The sequence below is a fragment of the Benincasa hispida genome, chromosome 1 (genome assembly GCF_009727055.1).
Source record: "Benincasa hispida cultivar B227 chromosome 1, ASM972705v1, whole genome shotgun sequence".
Lineage (NCBI taxonomy): Eukaryota > Viridiplantae > Streptophyta > Magnoliopsida > Cucurbitales > Cucurbitaceae > Benincasa > Benincasa hispida.
Window position 1 is genome coordinate 54,384,122 of NC_052349.1, and position 20,147 is coordinate 54,404,268.

A 20,147-nucleotide genomic window follows, 5' to 3' on the forward strand; every position below is an offset into this window, starting at 1 on the left:
CAAATTATTGATAGAACTATCTATTTAATATTTTGTTTTGATACCTTGCATGTGATTTATTATTTGATAAATGATGGATATAGTACCAGTGTCTATTGTTGATTTATCCACTGCAATATTTTTCTTGTATACTAGAATTCGGGATTTTAAATAATAATAATAATAATAATAATAATATTGAAGCATACCTTTTTCAGCACTGAAGCCTAGTTTTTGAGCCAATCAAACATTACTAGCGTTTAGTATATCCCCTAAAAAATTAGGACTGCTTCTTCACTCTCATATTTGGTGAACTTAAAAAATAAGGTTTTTTCTATAATCAATTTTTAAAATTTGTTTTTTGTTTTTAGATTTTAAAAATTAACTCTAGAAATACCATGTGTATTTGTTGATTTGTATGTTTTGATGTCTACACTTTAGTAGTATTTTTAAAATCAAAACCAAAATTTGAAAACTAATTAGAAAAGGAGGTTTGAAAAAAATAAGAAAAAAACTTATTTACACAAAATAGCAAAATTTTAATCTTATTTGATAGGGACCGATAGATGCGGATAGAAGTATATCAATGTCTATTACTGGTAGAAATTTATGGAAGTCTATCACTAATTGGTGTTGACAAAAGTTTATTATTGATCGACATTGATAGAAGTCTATCAGTGTTTACCAATATTTTTTTGTTATTTTTGTAAATATTTTGACATTTTTTTCTATTTGTGAATTTTTCGATAGCAAAAGTAGTTTATGAGAACTTATTTTTGTTTTTCGAATTTAAGTAAGAATTCATATGTTTACATAGAAAGTATGAAAACCATGATCAAGAAATTTTGTGAAACACACGAAAAATATGTCGAGAAAGGACTATTTGAACACATGGTAGTCGCACATCTTAGTGTATACCATTTGAATGTTTTAGGGCAAAGGGTATAAGGTTTTTAGAGTTTTTAGGGCATATAAACCAAATAGATATAGCTAATAGTTCATCATTATCTGTCGCAATCCATCATATATAGAGTGTGATATTTTGCTATTATTTGTAAATATTTTTATTCGTTTTACTATATTTAAGAATGATATATTTAAAAATGGTAACCAAAGAAGTTATGAAAATAAAATTTTTTTAAAAAAAAAAAAGAAAAAAAAAAAGTGAGTGCGTCTATAAAATACAGAAAAAGGAAGTAATTCCAAAAAGAAAAAGAAAACGCGGTGAGTGCTAGAGATGCAATCCGTAAAAGACACGAAAAAAGAGAGTGGTTTCCTTTAGAAACAAACTGACGTCCATTTAGATGGACTTAAAATATATATATATATATTTCAAAAAATCATTTTTATTTAAATTATTTTGATAAAAATATATTAAAATACATTTAGAAAGATATTTTGAGTGGTTGTCAAACACTCTAATTTTCTTCTAAAATGATTTATTTTTTAAATTCAATATTTGAAAATGTATTCCAAACATATCCTAAATTCAAAAAGTGGATTTGCTTTAAATTATTTTATAAATTTTACCAAATTATAAAAACTGTTAAATTTTCATATAATCACTTGAATCTCATACAAAATTAATCCCAAAACTCATCCCAAATGTCTATATAAACTAATTTTAAGGGAAAAATACTTCTCTAAGTTTTGCATCTAGTTTTTATTTGATCTTTAGATTTCAAAATATTACAATTTAGTACTGAAATTTTGAGTTTAGTTTTAATTTAATCCTAAATCTCAAAATATTATAATTTTACCCTTGAGATTTGAATTTTATTTTCATTTGGTCCATAAGCTTCAAGCCTTTATATCTACTTTAATTTTTCATTAAATACTCACTTTCAATCAATGTCTCTTAATTAAAATAAATAATTATGAAGTAAAATTTTAAATTTAATTTTAAACGTGATAAAAATAGTAAAACTTAAATAATTATAATTATATTAATTACTATAATTTATTAATATACATTAACAATAAAGATGAAATGGGTTTTTAGTGAAAATCGAAGTTAAAATGGTAAATCTTGAAATTTATGGACCAAATTGAAACAAATACAAATGTCAATAGTACAATTGCAATATTTTAAAACCTATGAACTAAGAAAACTTAATGACTAAATGTGTAACATTTTAAAACCTAGATACGAAATAGAAATTAGAACCAAAACTAGTGATCAAAAAGATATTTTTCTCTAATTCAAATAATAAACGTTTTCATTAATTGTATCATTACAATTTATAAAATAAATAAATAAGGATTTGTTTGATAACCATTTTATTTATTTATTTATTTTTGTTTCTCAAAATTAAGCTAGAGACACATCCATCTCTAAAATTTCTTATTTTGTTATCTACTTTTTATCAATGATTTAAAAAACCAAGCCAAATTTTGAAGAAAAAAAAAGTAACTTTTAAAAACTTATTCTTGTTTTTTGAATTTGGCAAAGAATTCGAGTATTGTACTTAAAAAGATGTAAATCATTGTAACAGATAGGAAATAGACTTAATTTTCAAAAATAAAAAATAATAAAAATAAAATAGTTACCAACAATGAAAGATATATTTATTTTTAATTTAATTGAAATGTGGGCTTTTATGTTAAATTAATATATCATAACTTGAAGGGAAAGATACTGATCGTGGCATATACATATATGTGTGTTTCAATATGTATAACATTTTGAAATATAAGAATCTATCTTCCTTCCAAGTCCTTAAGTTGAGAGAAAACGATCCCCGACATTCCTTTATTATACACAAAACTTGAATTGTTGTTGCTGGTTGTGCTCATTTGAATATTGTTACTCGACATCCCTCCTCCAAAGAGCCAATCATCAACATTGTCGAGGCCACTAAGCTCAACATTTTCATCGTTCGAACTCTCTTGTAATTGGGATGCAAACTCTAGGCCTCGCATCACATCGTTCATTGATGGTCTTTTGACTCCCTCTTCTTCAATGCAACTCACCACAATTTGAATGAATTTTCTAAAGCATTCAAATCTAATTTCATCTTTGATTTTTGGGTCAATGATTTGAGTAATAGTCTTTTCGCGAACGTTTCGTTTGACCCATTCAGCTAATAAAATATGCATTTTGTCAGCAGTGCATATCAGTGGAGGACGAGCACACAATACTTCACACAGAACTACCCCAAACGAATATACATCTGATTTTTCAGACAATTGGAGGCGTCGACAGTACTCTGGGTCCAGATAACCAAAGCTACCTTTTACCATTGTGGTGACATAATCTTTGAATATGGTGGTGGCCCCAACTTTCGATAATCCAAAATCAGAAACTCTTACAACCCATTTATCATCTAGTAAGATATTAGTGGTTTTAACATCACGGTGGATGATGGTATGCTTGGCACCCGTATGTAGGTATTGCAACCCTTTTGCTGCTCCAATACAGATTTGGAGGCGTTGCTTCCACGAGAGAGGTTGTCGTTCATCAATATTGTTGCCATAAAGATGACTTTGGAGGGTTCCATATGACATGTAATCGTAAACTAGAATCATTTCATTGTCTTCGTTACAGTACCCGATCAGGGAAACAAGATGGAGATGACGGAGTTGCGAAAGCATCTCGATCTCTGTTCTAAACTCCTGAGCTCCCTGTTTTGATCCTGCCTTCAACCGTTTGATAGCAACTTGGGTGGCTCCATCATCTATATACCCTTTATACACATTGCCGAAACCGCCGATGCCGACGATGAAAATGTCGTCAAAATTGTTGGTGGCCACTCTCATCTGTGCAAGCGAGAAGTAACGACATAATTCAGATGGAAGTTTTGAGGTGCGAGTCTTGATTCTGTTCCTCGACAATTGGGAAGTTCCATCAGAATCGGAGCTTTGATCTTTAAATTTTTTGCAGCGCCAAAATACAAAGAAACCCAAAACTAAGATGACAACCACAAGCGGCACTACAATGGCTATTGTTTTAATTTTTGAACTCTTCGACTGCGAGATTGGCCATTGAGGAAGATTGCTTGGGATGGGGGAATCGGTTAATTTGAAGATTTCAATAGCATTCAAGATGACATTGGTGAATCTAGTCTTACTATCATCTGGATTTGCTTGGAGCTTCACAGAGAGATTTACCTTCCCCTGTTCGTCGCTATTAGGCATAAGCAAAATGTAATCCTTTCGATATGGAATTCCTCTTCCACCAGCCCACTGAATCACATCCGCGGACTCCTCGGCCATCATGTCTGCGATGTGAATCAAGAACACTCTGTCACCTGGGTCGGCGACTCCATCCTCAAACTCACAGAAATGAAGTCGAAGTATGTAATAGAACCCAGGATCTACAGGGTACGCCCATGTGAGGTTGTAGCTCTTGTTAAGCGTAGCATTTGGTCCCATTGTTCGAGCAGTGCGATAGACATCTCCCGGCGCTGTATATGGCGGTATTTTACTATAATTAAGTTGGATAGATAAGTTAGCAGCTCGAGCATCGTATAGATATCCATCCAACAAATTACTTTCCTCTGTCCAAGTCCGAAACATTCCAGTGTCTTCTGTTGGGAAGATGACCCTTCCACCAATATTCTCCCTAAAAACCACTTGAGACATGTAGTTATCAATTAGTGAGAACTTGATACTCTCACCGATGTGCTTCAATCCTCGGCTACCTTGGTAGTTGGGTTTCAATGGTGTATAAAAAAGATTGTCGGGCATGGACACAATTTCAATCCCATTGATAAAAGCATAAGAGTCTGGATTCGCCGGAGAGAATGTAATGTTAAGCATTTCATCATTTCCATCTGCGTAAACACAGAACTCGCGAGTGATAGTGCCGGAATTAGGATCATCGCCATTAGCGGAAGCATTGAAATTAGAAAGGAGGGTGTAGAGAGAAGTTTTGACAGAGAAAACAGCTTTGAAACGGTCGAAGTCAGAGTAGAAAGCAGAGTAGAAGTAAAGGCGAACGAATTTCGAGCCAGGACCCAGCGGAAAAGAGTAGGTGAATTCGGAGCGGGAGAGGCGTGCTGTTGAGTAAGGGACGTCGCTGACCGAAGAGGATTGCGTCTCGGCTCGTGAAATGACTGATGCGCCATTGTGATTGTAATCGGAAGGGAAGAATTTGGATTGAACGTCGCTGACCCACGTGCGTTCGTCCCCCAATGAAGATAAGTTTTCAGAGGAACCACAGTTAAGAAGTATGTAATCGGTGGGATTGTAGGGCGCCGGCGAGTCGCCGGAAACAGAGAGGGAGAGATAACGGAGATATAAGAAAGTAAATAGTATAGTTGGCAAAGAAAAATTGATTATGCACTTTTTCGCCATTAGAGCACAAATTTCTTGTAATTCCAGAAATAACCTACATATTTCTTTTATCATGCAAGGTTTAAGAAATAATAATGGTAAAATAGTCAACAGACAACAACTATTATAATTTATGGTTGGAAGTCATTATCATGGAGACCAATTTGTTTTATTAGCGTAAGAGAGTGCATGCGTTGAATTGTTTGTGATGAATGAGTCTTAACTTTCAAAAGTCACCCTCTCTTTTGCAGTCCATTTCTTCCAAAAGAAAAACATAGAAATAGGCTACGCTCAATTCGCACAATTCGCCCCGACTATTTTTGTTCGACTACAATTGGATGTAGGGCATTCAAACCATACACCTCGTGGTTATATATACATTTTATTCCATCATATTTCATTTTTGGATAAATTCTCTTGACTTTTTTTAAAATATATATACATAATTTTTTTAAAAAAAAAAGTGCACATATCTTTGTGTCGTACACGAATAAAAACCTACACATAATTTGTCATGTGGCAAATTTTTATAATGATATATAAACCCTACTTCTATTTATTGGTTTTTTTTTTTTTTCGTCCATTTTTAAGAGTATTTTGATCAAAAGGCAAGTTCTCAAAAATAATAGAAAAATTGTAATAAAAAAATATTAAACAATATTCATATCATATATATGGAAAATGTTTGATTTTAAATCTCTTACCATGCAGTAATAGTAAGCGTCGTTAGGTGTGATAAATCGCCTTGTGATCGAATTATACTAGGGAAAGTAGTCGTCTGATACAGCTGGCTCATTTGTTAATTCTCCATGTGCACAACGATCATGTCGTCCATGCTAGTAGGATAAATCCTCTGCATGGATTCGACGCCAATCTTGGTCGTGCTTACCTCTCAAATCGATTTGGTGTAGTGCTAGGAGTGTATAGGACAACGAAGGTATCGTTTGTCGCAGACCGAACTGTCTCAACACACAATCTGAATGATGCCACTTTACTATATGAAAACATATAAGAGGGCTAACGGTCAACTAGATGTCTTCACCATCACGACAATAATCAGGTAAGGATGACTAAATCTGTGTGTATGGCATCCAAATAACCTGAAAAATAAAATAATAAGTATACATATAAAATGTTTTAAATATTCATTTATATACACATTTACTATCTGATTGTGCATCAGCATGTTGAATATTTTTTTGTACACAAACAATATATTTGTTGACTGTTCAGAGGCAGCTAATACATCACTCCATCTAAAATTATAAAAATACAATTAATTTATATTCTTACATAAAATGGTAATGAAATAAATATGTAAATAAAATAATATCTGGCACTAAGTGGACGATGATCTAAGGCCTGTGGTTGGACTTGTGGTGCTATAATTGGAAATCATACTTGTAATAGTATTAGTGGCCCCGCTATTTCCAACGCTTGTGCATTGAAAGCCCGATAAAGTTCTCTATACAACCATGCAAGACATGCACCACCCCACGAGTACAAGTATATAAAATATATAAGTAAAAAAAAATACACCTAATGACCCGAAGACGACGAAGCACCCAGTGTACGTTGTGGACAAGTGCGTCTGTTATGTCATTCTCTTTTGCAAATTGTACATCACACTTTTTGGCTTGCTTCTCTCAAATCCATTTCATTATGAATGCGCGTACTTTTTGGCCGACCTTGTTCTCTTAGTAAGTCTGCATTTGGACAAACTTCTGTAAATGATAATTCTGGCCAATAATCTGGGTATTGAATTGGATGGAAGCGACCTTCATAACAATGCTTGAAATTGGACAATTTGTAGCATTCATCAATAAGTGGTAGGTATGTCATACGCATGTAATTACAAACTGCAATTATATGAAAGCATGAAATCTTGAATGATTGTCACTTATTGCAAGAACATGTCCCTTCTTTCAAGCTCAAAACTTGGGTGTGTTGTCCTTTATAGGGAGAAATCATACTTATGCCAGTTTGTACTTCGAAAGTTTGACTTTCCCTGTCAATGGATGTCACCTTATGTGCCGATGCTTGTTTTTTCCATCTCTTCAGTTTCTTTAGGGCATATTCTGTATATATGTCCCCACGATCGAGTGCTTCACTGATTTCTTATCTCCGACGTTCATAGTATTGTGCGATAGAATGTTAGCCTAACCAAAGAAGTAATTGGTAAGATTCTAGCACCTTTGAAAATACCGTTCATACATTCAGCTGCATTGCTTGTCGTCAACCCATAGTGGTACCCACCGTCGTGTGACTGTGTCCATTTTTCCAAGTTAATGTCTGAAAAAATTCAAGACATTCAGGGCGCAATTGTTTCAATTCTTTCATGCACTGAATGAACTTACGTCTTTGGTGTTGATATCCGACCTTAAACACCAAATTTTTTACTTGCTTTGATTTATATCATGGCGAAGACAATATCAATGGTACGCTCTGGGTTCACTCCAACCAATTTTTTCATTATTAATTGCAGCAAGAATGCCCTTATGTCTATTAGAATTCAAGCAAATACCCTCTCTTTGGGCAACATATTCACGTAATACCCACAAAAACCATGACCAACTGGACGGATTCTCACCTTCGACGATAGCAAAAGCAAGGGAAAATATATATCCATTTGCATCAATAGATAAGGCTGTCAATAATTTCCAGAGATGAGTTCCATTAATCTGGATTAATGGCCCACAACGGTTTAACCCTTCTCTTGCAGGACCAAAAGACCAAAAGGAAAAACCAATCTATTCGTGTTCCTAGATTGTAATAAGCAAGAGCACTCAGCCAATACGGAAGCTCCGAATATGATTTCTCCCAATCGCCAAACACAGCAATCAATGCTTTTATCTTGGCTTGCCACACCTGTCTATAATTGACATTATAGCCATATTGTTTTTTAATGGCTTCTTGGAGTAGGGCCACAGGTACTCTAGGATCCGCTCTAACCAAATTTTGAATTTCAATACTCATAAAATTTGAATTAAGTTGTGAATGATCCTGTGTCAATTCTGAAAACAAACATGAAATCTAAGATTTATAAACTATATATTTAAATCAGCCCAAACAAATAAAAAAATATAAGATCTAAGATTTAAGATCTACGAACATATACATATAAGATCAGCCCAACAAATACATATAATATTAGCCCAACAAATTTATATATTTCTAAGTTTAACATACATATATTTCTAAGTTTAAATCAGTCCAAACAAATAAAAAAATATAAAATCTAAGATTTAAGATCTACAAACATATACATATAAGATCAGCCCAACAAATACATATAAGATCAGCGCAACAAATTCATATATTTCTAAGTTTAACATGCATATATTTTTAAGTTTAAATCACCCAAACAAATAAAAAAAATATAAAATCTAAGATTTACCACAGAACTAGAGAAATAATTTTATTGAAAAAGATACATAAAATATATTGAAAAACATACAGATCTAAAATTTACCACAGAAATATAAGATCAGCCCAAACATACATATATTTTAAATTAAAATATATTGAAAAAAAACTCGAGAAAGAATTTTACCACAGAAGCGTTCGGACAATTTTGGACGGACGAACAAATGGAGGACTCGGTGAGGAAAATGGAGCAAAATCAGATTTTTGGAAGATTTCGGTGAGGAAAATCGAGGACTCGGTGAGAAAAATCAGCAAGATTTTGGAAGGCAGAAAGCAAAATGGAGCAAAATCATTTAAAGTTATCGGTGAGGAAGAAGAAAGACAAAAGGTCTTGGTGATGAAGAAGAAGGGGCGGGTAGCGATTTAATAGCGATGAAGTCGTGTACCGAGCACACGACTTAAGGTAATCGTGTACCAGGTATACGATTTCTTCAGTCAACCCTGTATGACTGCCACAGCAGACTGCGCATGCCAGATGGTCAGGGACTCGTGTACCCGGTACACGATTTAAAAACCTATTTTTGGGAATACTTTCCCTCCAACCCTATTTTTTTTCATTATTTATTAAAAAAACATTATTTAAAAAAAATTCCTTATATTTGTGAATCTAATAATTGATTTTTAGATCTGCAGATACAGAAATAAATTAAATTAAAATTTCCATTTTTTTACTAATACTGATTTTACCCTCTCATTGGTATATATGAGTAGTGTTTCTGATATACTTTATCATTCTTTGATACCTCCTGAAAAGAGGTATCTTTCCCGGCTTTATTTGTGTTCGTTCCATGGATTTATTGGATTATTCCTTGCTTTTTGTAGCTTTTGAGCATTGAGGATGTAGAGCGGGCCATCGGAGTTAAATCAAGGCTAAAACATGTCCAACGGAGCTCTAGAAGCATCAACCAAATGAAGAGGTAAGAATAATGAAAATACCTCTGTGGAGTAGTTGCCCATGTTGGGTTATATGTCCTAAAACTCATAGTTTGTAATACTTAAACATATTCTATTTATAATAAAGATATTATTAAACTTTATTCAATAAAGTTATTATTGAACGTGTAAATTTCACTTGTGAAGACTAAATCCAATGAACTAATAAACCCCTGGCTATAGCATAAATACTTAAATTTTATGTGAGACATAAAAGAGGATTAGGTTTGAGTATATAGCCAAAACAATCTATAAGTATAAAAATAAGGTTGAATACCCTATCCTGGGGACACTATAGATGCGGTCTGTTTTGTATTTGACACAAACGATCTGATCCCAAAATTGTTCATATAGAGATATGCGAGTGGGAAAATCCTATGCAAAAGATGTTTGTATAAGACCGGACCATGAAATAGTCACTTTTCTTTATAACGTTGTACTTTACTATTAAAATTGACTATTTCAATTCGATGACTTAAGGTAACTCGATCTCAATCTTGAGCTAACTATGAAATCCTGTTTATTTGGGATTATCCTTTAATTTGCATGGGTGAGAATGACTCAACATCACCGCTAAGCCTCCCATTTTAAGGGTAAGATCAGATAGATAGATGAGGACATAGTCTTACAAGATGAAGTTCCCTCCTACCCACTTTAGAGATAGTAGATAGGTTGTTCCCTTAAAGTACATACTCCTAGTCTTGAACAGGGGGCCTCACCTTCTCTATGACTAAGAGGGACTCGGTTTATTGGTAGGACCATAAACCAGTTGTTTATTAGTGGATCAGTGGAGACTTAAGGAGCAAGATGTATTACAGGGGTAAAATAGTAATTTTGACCAAACTATTAATACAAACAACTTGTGAAAGATTGACTTGCTAATCATAGCTAAATCAAGTGAACAAAAATATATCTATAGTGAGGAGAGTGCAGTTATTAGATTTTAATGTAGTGACTCGGTAGTTAATGAATATTGGTTAATTCAGTCAAAAGAGTTTAGCCAATTAATCTCGGATCGTTCATGATCTATAGGTCCATTAGGACTCCTTACTAGCTCATAAATGGACTAAACCTTAGAATAGTGTGATGAGAAAATTTGAAACGTTCAAATTCGATTTAAGAGAATTGTTAATTATATATGATATAATTAAACATTTAAATTATTGAATTAAACAGAATTGGAGTATTGAAAAATATTTAAATAAATATGATTTAAATATTTTATACATTAATAGGGATTCATGATTGTGAAAGTTGTGGTTTAATAATTTAATATTTTATATTAAATTATTTTTAATTAATTATTATTTAATTAGTCAATTAAAATTAATTATTTGAATTAAGTTTATCTTAAAATTAATTTTACTAAATTAGTGGAAATTGTGGGAAAATCTCACAAATTCCGTTTTCATAAACATCTATCAACCCACTCATTTAACCTTGCTTGGTGTCATATTAAGGTGAGTTTGATTGGAATGGAAGAATTTGATAAATACAAAGTTTTATTTGAGAAATATGGGCATGCAAAATCTGAAAATTTGATGACGAAATTGGTTCTTCAAAATTTCTCACCAAAAAGAACACTCCAATCAAATGATTCCCTTCATTTTATTTTCATTTTGGATCCCACAATCTAATATAAGGGTAAAAGATAGTAGCAAAGACACTTGTGGTGATCTACAAGCGATTGGAGAGGAGAATCAAGCTAGAGATTGGAGCTTTGAAGAGGTTCTTCAGAGGTAGTGAGCTTTGAAACCCTACTTTTATGTTAGTGACCTTGCATGCTTACTTGCTAAAATTGATGTAGTTAGAGTGCTTAAGATCCTGAATTCTTTTGCTTGTCGAATGTCAACACCAACAATTGGTATCTGAGCATGATTTAAGCACTCAATTTACGTTAATTTTAGCTTGGCAGGTGTTTTTTCATAAGTTGTATGAAATGGGTACTGATATAGATATTTTCAGTTTTGGCATTAGATTTCTCTTCAAGTATGTTGATATTGTTGTAATTGACTATTTGTTTATGGGCCTTAATGTGTGATTACGAGCCTATAAATCTATTAGAGTCAATAGAGTTGCAATTAGATTGTAATTGGAAGAAGAAGCAAGCTTGTTTAGTAGCTAAAAGTAGCATTTTGCGATTGCCCTCGTAGTGTTGCAACGCTGCTCATAAAGCATTGCAACGTTGTTCATTAGCAAGCCCACATCAGGTGCGCGCGAAAGTCAGCAGTCCATGTCTGTACTCGTTCACTTATTATTGGTCCAATTCAACCTATTTACTTCATTGGAGGTCGGGTTCAGCCCCTATGTAGCTTGGAGATCCAGTTTGAGGGTTTTGGAACTGGTTCGGGGTGGTTTAGCAGCGGTCCAGACTAGTTATAATTGTTCTTGTAGTACTTACCTTGTTTTCTTACTTAGAATGTCAAAACTAGTCCATATCAGTGTATGTTTAGTTATTTATGCATTTGATATATGTTATAATTAAATTAAATCTTGTATGTACATAAAGTATGTCATGTATATTTAAAATCTCACCTAGGAAGCATGTATCATGCATTGAAAGTATGTTATAATTTATTATAATAAATAGTATGCATGATTTAGGGTCTCATGTGTTTATTATAATTTGTTATATTAAATTGTGACATGTTTGATCAATGTTATGGATTGGATGCATGCCCATATTTTATAAATTGTTATAAAATAGATTAGACATTTAAAATCTATAACAAAGATAAGATGCATGCTCACCTAGGGTAAACAAATAACGACTTATTTAAAATACTTAAAATTGACGGAACTCTTATCAAAGAGCACCTCTGAGCGGAAGCAAGATCGTTTCAAACTCATTGTGACAGAAATACCGCATTTACAATCAAACATAAAAGTTATGCATTTAACAACAAATTTCGGCATGCTTTGAACTTTAAACAACAAAGGAGCGAGATACATACCAGTTGAAGAACTCTTCTTCACTTTAAATCTCGCTCTCGTCAATGGATTGCACCTCTCCCTGTCGCTGTGCAAACCAAGCCAATCGTCCACTAAATCTCGCTGTCGTCTACCCCAAACGGACTCCTCACGAACAAGGCAACAATGGAGGACACAACCACTCGAAAACCTTAGTATTCTTGTAGTGAGAATCTAGGAGGTGTGGGCTCTGTTGGATTTGGTAGAGGGAAAGAGGAAGAAACGATCGTTTACCAAGACCAAGAAAGTGGGAGAAATCAAAAGTCATCGTATAGACGACTGCTTGATCGTTTAGTAAAAAGTGCACGATCGTGTAGTAAACTGGGGCTGATCCTATAGACGATTGTTTAGTAAAACGCTCGGGCGCGCGATCGCTTAGAAAAAGCTAGACGATCGTTTAGGAAATGCAAGCATGTACACGATCGTTTAGTTAACTTTGAGCTGTCATGTATGCTCTCAGTTTGTTAGGCGATGGGCAGTGTACTCAATCGGTGAGCGAATATCTGATTACTTGCAAAATGAAAACCATTTTCATTTTATCCTTCAGTTATGAAAACTAAATGCAACCTCCCACTATCTCATTCGGTTACGGAGAAAAACCGCCAATAATTATCCCATAATTGTTTAATTAAAAATAAATAAATATAATCATATTCTATTTATAACGAAATAATCTCAATTTGATGACAAATCCGGTCCTCTTGGTTTTACCTATGGTTTAATATCACATCACATGTAACATATGAATCGTAGTCCTTTTTCTCCTCCACTAGATATAAATCATACTTATATCATTTTCCTTCAATTAATATATCTCATACATCATGTCAACCATATCATATATAATTGATCAGTTCAATCATATCATATATAATCGAACTCCCTCTTGTGAATTTAAACACTTCAAACTAACCCAAAAATTGATTCTCAACTTGAATCCATTGAGCTACCAAGGGGACCTTATGGACCTTTGGCTCGAAACTCCAATGGTAATTGAATAGCTGACTAAACTCTTTAGCCATGAGATCCACTACCTATTAACTGTCAGGCATTCCACTAAAGACCAACAACTGCACTCTTCTCACCATAGATATATTTCTGTGTCCATCGGATATAATCAATCAACAGAATGATAACCTTTCACAGATGCTCGTAAGTACAGTTGGGCCAATTTGTCGTTTTGCCCTTGTAATTACATCTAACTTCTTACTTACCACTGATCCCTCTAATGAACAATATAACATAGTCCTAATATGTGTGGACACCTCTCGGACCATGAGAAGGTGTGTGGCGTCACATCGTTCAAGTCCGAGAATCAGCCCTTAAGGGAGTAATCTATCTACTTACCTCTGCTTCGGGGAAGGAGTAAATTCAATCTTGTGTAGTTGAGTTCCCAGCTCCCAAATCAGACGAATCTCCAAAGTGGTAGGTTTGAGTCGGCGATCTGGTCACTCGCACCCATGCAAATCAAAAGACCGCCCTCAAAGGCAGGAGTTCCCAACTCACTCAGGATTGAGATTATGTTACCTATGGTCATCCTAGTGAAGTGAAGTCACTGTCATGAACAACGTTATATAACGAGAATATAACATTTCGTGGTCCGGTCTTATACAAACTCCTTTGTATAGGACGCTCCGCTCGCATGTCTCCACATGAATGATCAGGATCAGACCATCTTTAGCAAGTCACGACACTTGTAACTATTCTACAAAGCGGGCCGCATCCATAGTGTTACCAAGATAAGGTTTCCCTCCTATATCCATATACTATAGACCATTTTTGTTATCACTTAAGACATGATTCATCTGTATGTCTCCACATAACCAGGGATCTTAGTTTATTGGTTTGTGATAAAGCAAATAAAACATCCAATGTTCCATAGACAACAGTGAAGAAAATATCATATATTATTACATCACAAGTATTTGTTCAATACAGTGTTTACAAACTACATGACCCAACGAGAGTTTAAGGCATCATCCCCAACAAAAGTATGTCATTATTTTTGTAAAACTTTGGTTACAAACTCACCCGAGCTAAAATCCTGCCTAAGGCTGAACGTACTTAAGTTGACAGTTTACGGAAAACCTGCTACCTGGGGATTTTAACCATTTTTTGAGCGTTGTTAACCTGATTTTATGAGGATGCGTGAGCCATGTGAGGTAATAAACTGGTTTATCACTTATACATCATAGTTTAAACACAAATATAAACGTTATACTTGGCAACCATCATAGATTAAACCATGAAACTACACAAAAATGTGCAAACAAATATCCATATTTTTCAGTATGAGCGAATTTAAATAAATACACATGTAGTTCAACGATTTGAATATCCTTTCAAACCATGAAATCATTTGTGCAATAGAATTAATACATATCTATTGATTGTTATATGGATAATTTCACCAAAAATATGAGAAAATATATAACCTTGTAAATATTAGCAATCTGAGCTTGAAGACTTCAAGTTGTCTCTTTAAAACAATTTTACTCACTCTAGTGCTTGGGTTTCTTGAGTAATTGTTTTCTAGGATAGAACAACGCCTCATTCACAAGATCCAATGAACTATACTTTGTGGAAATAAACTGATCTTGAACCATTTTTTTTAAAGGGAGAAATATTTTTATGAGAGAAAAGTAATGGTGAAAAAACTTCTTTTTTGCAATGTGAAGAAGAGGCATATTTATAGACTATTTGTGATCATTCAAATAGTCACGTCTTTTCTTCAAGTTAGTTAATTACGAGAAGACATGTTCATTTATGAAATGATATAGCTCTACACAAATGGTCACTACCATTTATTCCAATATAACTTGGCCTTTGAATTTTATACTCATCACTTAGTCTTCAAAACTTGGTGTATCTTGTATTGTATCTACTCACATTGGAGAAATTGTTTTTATGTATTAGACATAACCAAATGTGTCATGTAAGGAATTACAAAATTTCAATTATGAAATGAAACTTATGATAATATAATTTTCTTGATATTTTATTATATATATCTCGAGTATGTTGTGTAGCTATCATTTAGGTTTTGTTAAAATATCCAATCATTTTACCTGATATTTGATGAGTATTAGTGAAATAGCTTTAGCACCGCCATTAATAATAAAAACTGGCTAATAATGGTCATTATGACATTTGGTATTATATAATTAACCAGAAAAGGATATAAAAACTTTTAATAACATAAAGAAAAAAGCAATAGAAAATCTCATAATATTGCATAAAAAAGAATTATAGAAACTTATAATAGCTTCAAAAACATGCTATTACAAACCTTATAATAGCACCTTTTATTAGCTATAGAAATTTATTATAGCTTTAATAAGTAACACGATTATATATTTACATGGCAAGGTAAATATGCTATATTTGTAAGGTTTTTAATAGCATTCGATATACCCAATAAAAAAATGTTATAAAAAATTCTAGACTTTTAATACATCTTCGGAAAAGACTATAAAAGATTTACTACAATATTGTTGATGAGTGAAACAGAAACTTAGTCATGAAAGTAAATCGACACAAGTCATGTTTGAAGCTTAAATGGATGAAATTGAAAGTTTAATATTAAAATCAATATAGTTTGAGATTTAAATTCCTTAAATTCAATATTTAGATCAAAATTGATACAACAATACAAGTATGAGGTAAAAATATTTTTTTTCCCTAAAACAAACACAGGAAAGCAATTTATTATTCTTATTATTATTTTCGCAATATAAAAAAGCAAATGGAATGAATTAAACACACAAAACTAATTATAAATATTAAATTCTCAAACTTACAATTACAATTTTATTTTATCTTTTTTGTACATTAGATATTTGAAAATTCGTCCCACATACTTGTTGATGGTCATTACATATTTATACTAATTCAGCTAAATTCATTTTGAGGATTTAATTTGATCGGACGTTAACCATAACTAATTGGGGTTGGTGGGTCCAATTTGCCTAAGTGATTAAATCAGAGATGGTGACATTTTTGGTCAATCAAAGTCTTACAATGACAAGAAATTAAAATAATAAAATTATCATCAACTGACAACTTGTCGCATAGGCAATTCTTTGGTCGAAGAAGACGAAAGAAATACTGTACTAAAAGAAAAAAAAATCAAAACATGGTTCTCTCTGTCTCAAGCATTAAAAACTATAATGCTTAAGAGAATGACATGTACACCTTTTTCTCCATCTTCTTCCCCACCTCCTTAACTCACATTTATGATTTACAGTTCTGCTGCCCGCACTTGTCTTACTGTTTCTGTTCTTAAACCTTTTTTCAATTCCTATCTCCAAAATAATAATCTTCTTTCATTAACGATAATCTGTATCTCCTCCAATGGCGGACTGTATAACCAACCAAGTTTCTGCAACTACAACTCTCCTTTTAGCTCTTTTCTACCTCCAGTTTGTCTTCCTCCTCGGTGCCGGTGACTCCTTGCCGTCGTACCAACCCATCGACAATATAGCCCTTGATTGTGGTTCCAATGACAACTCATCTAACTATAGAGAAAACAGCATATGGGTCGGCGACATCGACTCAAAATTCTTCCTTTCCGATCCCCAACAAACCGACACATCGGTGACTTTAGAGGCAGATATGCAGTCCACTTCAGCCCCCGCAGTCCCTTACACAACAGCTCGCCTTTCACGCTCCCAATTCACCTACTCTTTCCCGGTAAGTCCCGGCCAGAAATTCCTTCGTCTTTATTTCTACTCTGCTCATTACCAAAACTTCAACCGCTCCAACGCTGTCTTCTCTGTTAGAGCTGGTCTCTTCACTCTCCTTCGTGATTTCAACGCTTCTGTTAATGCTGACGCTTCTGGTCAGAATGATATTTTTCGAGAATTTTGTGTGTATGTGGATGGAAATTATCAGAAATTAAACCTTACATTTACACCCACAGATCAAGACTCGTATGCTTTTATTAGTGGGATTGAGATTGTATCCATGCCCTCTAATCTTTATTATACACCATTAGAGTTGAACGACGAAAGCGGTCGGGGATTGAGGCTGATCGGCCAAAATAATAAGTTCTTCCCGATTGAAAACTACACATCTCTTGAGATGGTATACCGAATTAATATTGGTGGAAAGTTCATCACCCCTGCTGAAGACACTGGAATGTTTCGGACTTGGTCACAGGAGGGAAATTTTTTGAATCAGTATCCGATGAACTTCTATGATGCTCGACCTGCTAACAATGATATCCAACTTAATTACAGTAGTAAAATTCCACCTTACACTGCGCCAGAAAACTTGTATCGAACTGCTCGAACAATGGGACCGAATGCTACTGAGAATAAGAGATATAACCTGACATGGGAATACCCTGTTGATCCTGGGTTCTTTTACATGATTCGTCTTCATTTTTGCGAGTTTGAGAAGGAAATTGACGCTGTAGGAGATAGAGTGTTCTTGATTTATATAAGAGACACGATAGCTGAGCAATCCGCTGATGTGTTCCGTTGGGCTGGAGGAAAAGGGATTCCATATCGTAGAGATTACGTTGTGCTTGTGTCGAAAAATGGCCAAAAGAAAGTGAATCTCTCTGTTATGCTCCAAGCAAATCCAGATGACTTTAGGACTAGATTCACCAACGTGATCTTGAATGGAGTCGAAATCTTCAAATTAAACAATTCGGATGGAAACCTTGCTGGCCAAAATCCTGACTCAACTGCCACTACCCACACCCAATTTCTTCCACCGCCCATCTCACGATCAAAGCATAATTCGATTAGTAGAATGGAGGCAATTGTAATACTTGTCGTGGTTGGAGGTGTGGTTGTGATGATATTGGCTCTGGGTTTGTTTGTTTTTCGGCGACGTAGAACGTTTATGGATCAAAGCTCTAGCGACGGAACTTCGTGGTGGGCTCTTTACTCCTTATCAACGAACAAATCTAGTAAGTCTCGCAATTCAAATCTCCCCTCTGATTTATGTCGTTACTTCTCATTGGCGGAGATTAGAGCAGCCACCAAAAATTTCGACGACATTTTCATCATTGGCGTTGGCGGATTTGGTAACGTCTACAAAGGTTATGTTGACGATGGAACCACTCAAGTGGCAATTAAACGGTTGAAACCAGGTTCCAAACAAGGAGCACACGAGTTCAAGACAGAGATTGAGATGCTCTCACAACTTCGCCATCTCCATCTTGTTTCCCTAATTGGATATTGTAACGATGGAAATGAAATGATTCTAGTATATGATTACATGTCTCATGGAACCCTTCGTAATCACCTTTACGGTGATGATGATGTGTTACCTCTCCCATGGAAGCAACGCCTCCAAGTCTGTATTGGAGCTGCAAAAGGATTACACTACCTCCACACTGGGGCGAAACACACCATCATCCACCGTGACGTCAAAACCACTAATATTTTACTAGACGAGAAATGGGTCGCGAAGGTTTCTGATTTTGGGTTGTCAAAAGTCGGGCCAGCAGACATGTCTAAAGCACACATTAGCACAGTAGTTAAAGGTAGCTTTGGTTACCTAGACCCAGAGTACTACCGCCGACAACGATTGACTGAAAAATCAGACGTATATTCATTTGGAGTAGTTCTCTGTGAAGTGTTGTGCGCTCGTCCACCATTGATGCGGTTGGCGGACAAGAAGCAAGTGTACCTAGCAGAGTGGGTCCGACAATGCAACCGTGACAACATGATCGCTCAAATCATCGACCCAAACATCAAGAACGAAATCTCACCGGAGTGCTTGAGGAAGTTCATAGAGATCACAGTGAGGTGCATCCAAGACGACGGAATAAATCGACCGTCGATGAATGACGTGGTGTGGGGATTGGAGTTTGCTGTTCAATTACAAGAGGCGTCGAAGAAGAAAGGAGTTCAAGATGATGTGGAAGGCGGTGGCGATGACGATGACAAGAGGGAGGGTGGGGAAGAAGATTGGTTGATGGAGGAGTCATTATTCAGTAGTACCAATGATCGAAATCATAGGTTGGAGTCTGGCATAAGCAGTGATGTGACGACAAACAATAGTGATGATTCCAGTTATGTGTATAATAAAGGAATGTCCGGTACTATTTTCTCTGAGATTAAGGACCCTGCCGGGAGATGAAGTACTTATATATATACGGTGGAAGAAGATTATGAGAATGGTTGTTATTTATAAATCTTTTATATCTTCTAATTCATTTAAGATTGAAGAGTTCTCAAATTTGTAGCCTCTCCACTTACATAAATTTTGTATTAATTATTTCTAACTGAATGGTTGGATTACCTCACCCCAATGTTGCCCAAAACAAATATAGTAAAATATCATAATCTTATCTCGATATATTAAGTTAAACTAATAATATATCACAATATATCGCAAATAGACAGTAAAATTTTGTTACATCATGTGAATATTTTATTTCATTTTGTTATATTTGTCCATTAGAACTTGTGGTGCAGTGAAATTAATAAAATGTTTTGGGGTTACGTTGTCCCAAAAAAAAAAAAAAATGGTGTTAGGTATGTAAATCAAAAGTAAAATATTGAAGGTAATTCAAATATACAAAATGCCTCTACTTTTTATTT

General features: G+C 34.4%; 2 protein-coding genes across 2 annotated transcripts; one reads left to right on the top strand and one right to left on the bottom strand.

Annotated features, from left to right (window-relative positions):
- Positions 1–2,574: 2,574 nt before the first annotated feature.
- Positions 2,575–5,299, bottom strand: LOC120085981 (receptor-like protein kinase FERONIA). The gene has a single exon (XM_039042351.1). It carries the CDS (start codon positions 5,275–5,277, stop codon positions 2,680–2,682), a length of 2,598 nt encoding a protein of 865 aa, XP_038898279.1. The 5' UTR covers positions 5,278–5,299; the 3' UTR covers positions 2,575–2,679.
- An 11,381-nt stretch (positions 5,300–16,680) lies between these two features.
- Positions 16,681–19,764, top strand: LOC120085975 (receptor-like protein kinase FERONIA). Its single transcript, XM_039042338.1, has one exon. The coding sequence runs from the start codon at positions 16,939–16,941 to the stop codon at positions 19,681–19,683; it is 2,745 nt and encodes a 914-aa protein (XP_038898266.1). The 5' UTR covers positions 16,681–16,938; the 3' UTR covers positions 19,684–19,764.
- The last annotated feature ends 383 nt before the right edge of the window (positions 19,765–20,147 follow it).

What these genes read in the sequence shown, in the direction of transcription:
- LOC120085981 (XM_039042351.1), bottom strand. Translation starts at nt 5,277, where the DNA reads ATGGCGAAAAAGTGCATAATCAATTTTTCTTTGCCAACTATACTATTT.
- LOC120085975 (XM_039042338.1), top strand. Translation starts at nt 16,939, where the DNA reads ATGGCGGACTGTATAACCAACCAAGTTTCTGCAACTACAACTCTCCTT.